Here is a 7,764-nt window from a genome sequence, read left to right as displayed (position 1 = left end):
TCTGCCCAGTGAAAAGAAGGAGAGAGAGGGAGAGAGAAAGTGAAAGAGAAAGAGAGAGAGAAAGTGAGGGGGAGAGAGAGAGAGGGCGAGAGAGATAGAGAGAGAGAGAGAGAGAGAGAGAAAGTGAAAGAGAAAGAGAGTGAGAAAGTGAGGGAGAGAGAGAGAGGGAGAGAGAGCGAGAGAGCGCTGTATATAGCTCTAGAGATCTGGACAAATGGGAGCCTAAGACAGGGGAGTGACTGGGAAGGAGTTGAGGACTAGATGTATCTGCAGAGATATGCACACAATAGAGCTAGAGACCCGGATGCAGTTGTATCCAGAGACTCAGATACATTGTTGTTTACACATTAGATTATTTTAATACTTCGTGCCACTGACACTCCCATGCTGGCCATGGGGCACACAGATTGAGCCAGTGGAGAATCACTCAACACAGAGTGTACGAGGCACATGTGTTGGAAAATATTTTTGAAAGAAGCAGTGGAAGGGATCATCTGCCATGACGTTACAATGCCACAGGCATTCGGTTTTTCAGTTCATTTGTTCATCACTTTAGTTATAACTTGGCTTATCTTTTGAGAGGTGTGTTCCTGTAGTGTGTAGCCGTGGACATGTAATGAGCCAGAGAGAGAGAGAGAGAGAGAGAGAGAGAGAGAGAGAGAGAGAGAGAGAGAGATGGAGAGTGATGATTTGTGTGCATAATACATTGGGCACAGTTGTTACTATAAACCCTGGCAATGAAAGTGTTTGCATAGTTCTGTCCTTGTGTGCAACGGCGATGCCCTCGAGGAACTCTTCCATACCATGCACCCAGAAAGCAAGTGAATGTTGTCACTGAGAGACTGTTTTCGTGATTCCACTAGGGTGTGTTTGTGGCTACAAGCTACGGGACTAGACAGGGGTATCTGGACCGCCTTCCATGCTGTCCCAGGTCATGGGAGGGATTTCACCTCTCTGAGGAAATGCGGGAGAAATCAAAGCGACCAAAGCACAACCAAGAACTTGAACTGAGTGCCAAGATTTATTGATTGGATCAATGGAATGTCACATACAACGGGGAAATCCAGTTCAGCGTTGGGTCCTCCTCGTTCTCATTGGAAGGTTTGAATTCCTTGAGGCTTCAGAGAGAGTGTCCCTCTTGGTGCGCAAGCTTTGTGACAGTCCGTGTGGAGCATGGCATCCCTCCTGGGCACAACGCAGTTGCTGTCGACAGTCAACTTGCCTTGTTCTCCCTGCCAGACACTATCATGAGCATTGCTTGTTCCTTCTTCTTTCTCTCCCCCATGGCTCTGCCTCCCAGGAAAGGAGGCTTGAAAGGGGCTCGGGGGAAGGCCTTCCTTCCTGCCCCTAAACCTGTGGCACTGGGGAGCCTGACAGTATGTCAAGCAGGGCCTTGAATTCTTCCTCGCTGAGGGGGGCTTCCAGGGTTGCTGCAAGTTCCTCTTCCTCTGTGTCCACATTCAGAAAAGGGCCTGCCTTGTCCAGAATGTCCACGTCTGACAAGAGTTCATCCAGGAGGCTTGAGGAGCCTGTAAGGGCTGAGCGCTGGGGCTGTTGCTCCAGCTGGGGAGATGTCTCTTCACCTGAGCTTGCCTGCTGCTGCCAGAAGTGTGTCTCTGGTGGTGCAGGTGGCCAGATGGCCCCCTGGGCAGGCTGCCCACTGGCGATGAGAGCATGTGACCGTTCACCCCACGGAACTGTGGCCAGAAGAGGCTGTGGGTTCTGGCATCTCTGAAGGGCTTCCAGGCTGGGCTGGAGCATGATGAACATCAACGGCTGGCCCACACAGCACCCATAGGAAGCCTCTGGCCCAAGAAAGGAGGGGGAGAAAACAGCAGTGGCCGCAGCAAAGGATTGCATGCTATCAGGTGCATGAGAGGGAGGATAACGATGAGAGCTTCTATGGACAGTGGGCAGGGTGCTTTGGTCCGACAGGGCAGTCACAGCTGATGTGGCATCAGGGCCTTTGGCTAAGGCATTCACAGGCCCACTAGCGCTCTGCTTTGGGTGCCGAGCTCTTCGGTTCTGGAACCATATCTAGGGAACCATATGGGGCGACAGGAGCATTAGCAGTGTGACAATCCAGATCGACTTGCCGCCGCCTCATTCCCGGTCCACCCCAACCCGCCCCAACCTGCCCTGCCCTGACCTGACATGCCCTCCAATCTGTCAGACCCATGGCAAGTACTGTTGGGCCTCACCTAAGGGCCATTTTTCCTATAGAGCTTTCACCTTGGCTCTTGAAAATGCGGGAGGACGTCAGGGCAACACAGGACTCACACCACTCTCCGCACCCCTCCCCACCCCTGTCTTTGAGGAGAGCTGGCATTGACCAGCTACAAACTCAGGCCCCTCCCTGGCTGCCCAGGACTTCCATTGCCCTGTCCTCTTCTGGAAATGGATGCCTTCAGATCAGCCCCCGTAGCGTATTCGTAAGACGAAGGGAACTTCCTCCCAATCCCCCGTCTCCAAGCCTACATATATCCAGCAACAACCCGTCGCAAGGGTTAACACTCCTTTCTCGTGGGAGAAGCCAAGTTCCACCCACTGGTGGAGAACTTACCTGGATTCGAGGTTCGGGAATTCCTGTCTGGTGAGCCAATTCTTCCCTGGCAGCAATAGATGGAAATCGATCCCTCTCAAAGGCTTGCATAAGGACCCTTGTTTGAGAAGGAGAGATGAAAGTCCTCTTTCGCCTGGCCTCTCTTCCCATGCTTCCTAAAGAAGAACACACAGAGAAGAGAGGACATTCAGGCCAATTTCAGCACATTCACAGCAGATCCAGTGTGTGGTATGTAGGAAGCGGTATGTCATAGATCAAGATCGATACATCGATACACCTAACTCAGTGCTATGTGAAAACGCCCCATGTGACGGAAGAAGGCATTTCTGCACGTCCGGGCAGGTTCTGGACCCAAAGATTCCAAGCCTTCCTGGGCATGCATCTCCCCACCCTCCAAGAGGGGCATGATGCTCCTGGGTGGAACAGGAATGGGGCAAGATCCCAAGATATCATGGTTTCCTCTCTGAAGCGTTCTTGGCCTCCCATGGTCATCCACGTTCATAGATGATTCTGTCTCAAGGAGATGCTCTTGGGAAATGCCTATGGAATGCCGGGTACTTACCTCGAGTCAAAGCCTCAGGTGGTGGGGGCCGCAGTGGCTGTGACTGCCCTCCTTTGAAGGCATTCTCCGACAGCAATCGGCTCTGCTTTAGGCGTCTTCTTCGTTGGTTTTGAAACCAAACCTGGGTACAAAGAAAGAAAGCCTTGTCTTTCAATGCTTATGCACGTACTTCCAAGATCTATTGCAGGGATGCACCATAGAACAAATGCACAAACGCACCAGCCAGCCGGCCGGCCAGCCAGTCGGCGAGCAACAAGCCGACTGATGGAGACCCAGTATGGCCCGTCTGCCCCCAGTGGAAATATTTACGATTCAAAGGGACTGAAGTCTCACTAGCATGTAGAATGTAGACTCCGCCTTTTACCTCTGAAGAAGTGCACCAGATTCCAGAATACACAATCTGTGTCCGTGAAAATAATCCTTCCTCTTCGAGTCACCTTACTGGTGTCCAGAGTAATGACTTGTGACACAGGAGGAGACAATGCTTGCTTTCCCACAGTCAGAATGGGATGGATAGCTAACTCTCTCTGTCTCTCTCCCCCGCCCCAGCCGTTCTCATCAAAACTACCATTTTCTCTGTGGGTCTTTTGGTCTCTGTCTACGATTCTCCACATCTACCTGTTGACGTCTGTCTCTGTTGAGACCCCCCCGGCTGCCCAAGTGACTGCCTGCCTGCCTTCCCCTCGCTCTGTCTCTGTCCCAGGCTCTCAGGCTCAATCTCCTTTCCCTCATTTGGTCTCTTTGCCTCCCGTTTCCCGTAGTCCATGCCCGATTCATGTCTCCCTGCCTCTCTTATGTCCCCACAGGCAGTACTGTCTCATAACATGCAATCGTATCCATTAGCAAGTGCCCCCATGAAAACCACTCTTCTCATGCTGCCTGGGAACTACTCATTGACAGTTACTACTCAGGGACTACATGCCTCCATCACTTTTAGGTCAGGAGGCTCTTATGTACCCGCTCCCCTTCTTCAGAATATGTGTCCTTGTCTTCAACAGTGAAACATTGTGCATGCTACCTCATTCCCCGAGGCCGAACAGCAGTGTGGACCTGTGCTTGTGTGCGTGTGTGTGTGCATGTCTTTAGACATTTCTGATGGTGGTGTGTGGAAAATTGGACACCCTGAGAAAAAGTGTTCGTAGGGAAAGTCAATCAGTCTTTGGCGACGCTCTGTAAGGTCGCAGGCACGGTGTTCCTAACTTTGGTGACTCCTCTCCAACGTGCCCAGAGAGGGAAGTCTTCAGCACAGCTAGTTCCTCGGAGGCCAGCCATCAAGGTAACATCTCCTTGACACCACCAGGCCTTCCTGCTTCCTTGGCCCCTCGCCCTTTATACTTGACCACACATTTGAATGGACCTCTCGCCACACAGCTCAGTCTGGCCACGTTTTCCAAAGGGAGCCACCTTCTTGCCAAGATTCGAGTTCCTGCTGTCTGGAGCACCCCGAAGAGGAAAGCCCTAGAGTAAGGAGTGCAACTGGAGTGGGGCAACTTGCATCTGGACATGGACCCCGAGAGGGAAAATGGATCGAGAGACTCGGTTGTACCTGAATTCTGCTTTCTGGAATGTCCAGTTCTCGTGCCAGCCATTCTCTGGTCGTTATCCCGGGATAGGGGTTCTGTTGAAAGAGTGCTTGCAGGGTGTCCTTCTGACTCAGACTCAGAACAAGCCTCCTCCTTCGCAATGGTCTTGAGAGTCGGCCTGTGGGAGAGAAGAGGGGGAATGTGTCAGGGGAGAATCCATGGAGGTGCAAATGAATGGTGCCGGCCCAGTGCTGGTCCCTGTGCCATGAGAAAAAGCTCTAAGCCAGGGGAAGACTCTGCATTTGGATAAACCGTGGGTACACCCCAAAAGCCACGCTGAGTGGGACCCTGGGGGCTCAAGCTAAGCTGAGGGTCAAGGCTATGGGGATCACCTCACCATTCGCCAATGATCCACAGGACACAATGCAAAGAGAAGGGGAAAGCCCTAGGAAAACAGGCTACCGTGACCAAAACGGGTGGAAGGATTTTCCACCTGTGGAGGCCTTGGAAAATCTTGATGGCTTCTACCAGATTTACCTCTAACTCTATGCTAACCATAGGAACCTGGCTTCTGAACTATCATTCGCACAGCATATCTGCACTTTCACTATTGGAAAGGAAAGTAGACGAAAGCCCAATGAAGCCAGACAAACACACAAGCCAACCCCCAACACAGAACACACTAGAGGATTGTTTAGAAAACCTATTTTTTTGAGCCATGACCAACGTGCTGCCCTGTCTGATGGCGCCAACCCACCCACACACCCACAACAGCCCAGTACTCCTCAGAAGATGAGTTTCCCTTTTAGTCACCGAGGTCATGGTGACTCTCCCCGTGTGCGTGCTGTTCTTTCAGTTGGGCAGTCTGAAGGGCTACCCCCCACCCCTTTCCTATTTGAGGTTGCCTATTTCTTGTAGCAAGGGAATGGATGGATGTTTGTTTCCTGCATTCTAAGGTGGGAGCCGGGTGTGATGGCCAGGGGGGGTGTGGTTTCAGGCACGTCCTGCACACCCTTGAGATCTTGAGTTTCCTGAAATCTCTCCAACTCTAGGTCAATGCCAACCCTTCTGCAAGGGCTACCTGCCCTAGCAGCTGGCAGCTGGTGACGTAGAGTCGTCTCCAGGTCTCCCTCTGGAAGGATTCAAGACAAGGCAAGGGTTTCGGATCCCCAACGGGGACTCCCTTTAAAAGCGCCCTTCCTTCCTGCCAGCTCCAAGGAACATATTTGGAAAGCACTCAAGGAACGGACTTGTCACACTGCAGATTTTGGCTTTCCAGAGACTCCTGCAGTGCCTACCTTGGAGTCTAATGAAAGACAGTTCGAGTGCTCCTGGAATCTCTGTTTCCCAGGTTCTAGCTTTCAGGTGTGCTCAAAGAAAATCTCTCTTTGTCTCGTAATCTTAACACATACTGGATGTGGATTATTTCCATGGACACCGTGGAAGTTAACCAGTTCAAATGGAACACACAACATAACAGAGCAAATCCGCAACAACAGCAAGAATAGAACATGTGAAACAAATTCAAAATCCCAAACACTGTCAACTGGAAAAGAGTGTCAGTTTAGTTGGGAACGTTATCAAATACTCGTGTTCCATTCACTGCAAACACAGGCTGGGATTTTTAGTAGAGAAGCCATTGTCAGGCAACAGGGCTACCAACTTCCATGTGGATTTCTAGAAGGAAAACAAATGAAGCAGCAAACCAGAAATATGTACGTGAAATGCCCAAACCAAGGTGCATCCTTTTGCCCAAGTGATTCCAGAAACATGTCCCAGCATATCAGTGCATGCCATTTGGTGGTCATTGGGAAACTTCAACCTTCGTGGTGATCAACCCTTGGGTCGGGGAGGTGCATGAGTGTATTTGGATGATCCAAGCGCAGAGCCCAGATGCTGAGGGCAACGTACCTCTGGAGGTGCTGTATGTGCCGGATGAGCTGGACGAATCCATGGTGGGAGACCCACAGGGATGGCACGGAAACTGCTGGCCAACTGTTCAGTTCTCAGAAGCTCAGGGTTTATAATGGATGAGGATGCCACGCCCCTATTTATGTAAATAGCCACAGATGGTGCAGAACCCTTCCTTGCCAATTGAGAACCTGGAAGGAATCCCGAGAGGCAAGTGGGCGTTGGAATGGAAGGCCTGCTCGGAGGCTCCCAGGTCCCTTTGAAGCTGCCGCCCTCGTCATCCTTTGCCAGAATGCTTGGGGTCAAGTGCTCTCTCCTTTTCACACCTTTCAACATTCCACACATACTTTCTGTCTCCGTGGAATTCCCCACCTCTGAGTCATTCACGCTTAAGTGTGTCACTGTACTTTCCCAAATGGAGAGAGAACCTAGAGCCTAGTTTGCATCGAGTACGTTTCCCACTTCCCTCATCACCACCAGGACATCATTGCCTCACACTCCTAAAGCATTTCCTTGGCTGGGGTTTGAGTTCCCGATAATTCACATACTAAGCTTGAGTGCTTATGTAGTGTCTACCCATGGTCCTCAGCTGTTTGGGACTTTTTCAGAGGTACTCTGAAACCCATCCCGTTGCTCACATGCCATGGAGAGACCAGAGAAAGGGGCATGCCACACGTGTATGTTTCACAAGGAAAGGAACTTATTTTCAGTGCTTATCCTTGGCATACAAAAGAGAGAGTCGGTTTCACATTCAGTGGTCAACTGACAACTGTACCAAGAAGAAGAAGGAGAAGAGGAAGGGGAAGGGGAAGGGGAAGGGGAAGGAGAGGGATATGTAGCATGTTACATGATGGATGATGACACAGCTGAGTTTGAAAGGAAAGCTTGGATTCCAAGTACAGCCATCCCAACATTATCGGTGCATTTGGGCTGCAGAGAATAGAAAAATTTAAAACAAACCAACAAAAGAAACCCCACCAAAAAATACAGAACCATGCCAAATGTGTTCTTTTGCCACCATGCTTCTTTGGCCACCACGTGGATTAACATGAGGATAGTGAGCTTATTCAGAAACAGTTGGCAATCAGAGTAATTACACCAGCAATTCATGAAAACGTGGCTGGTGTGTGTGTGTGTGTGTGTCTGTGTGTGTGTGTGTGCACGCGCGTAGGGGTGTTTGTGTGATCTGTGTGTTTGATTTTCTG

The 7,764-nt window shown here is 50.8% G+C and overlaps 1 protein-coding gene across 1 annotated transcript; it reads right to left on the bottom strand.

The window, feature by feature from the left end:
- Positions 1-1,347: 1,347 nt before the first annotated feature.
- On the bottom strand, positions 1,348-6,602 carry LOC309822665 (double homeobox protein 4-like protein 4; the record flags this gene model as incomplete). Its single annotated transcript, XM_082654629.1, has 5 exons — positions 1,348-2,037; positions 2,564-2,718; positions 3,126-3,246; positions 4,672-4,826; positions 6,560-6,602. 5 exons carry the CDS (start codon positions 6,600-6,602, stop codon positions 1,348-1,350), a joined length of 1,164 nt encoding a protein of 387 aa, XP_082510755.1.
- Positions 6,603-7,764: the final 1,162 nt, after the last annotated feature.

This window comes from Grampus griseus (assembly GCF_964374135.1).
Source record: "Grampus griseus genome assembly, chromosome: 5".
Taxonomy (NCBI): Eukaryota; Metazoa; Chordata; class Mammalia; order Artiodactyla; family Delphinidae; genus Grampus; species Grampus griseus.
Note: the sequence above shows the minus strand (reverse complement) of the source record. Positions and strands in the feature narration are given on the sequence as shown.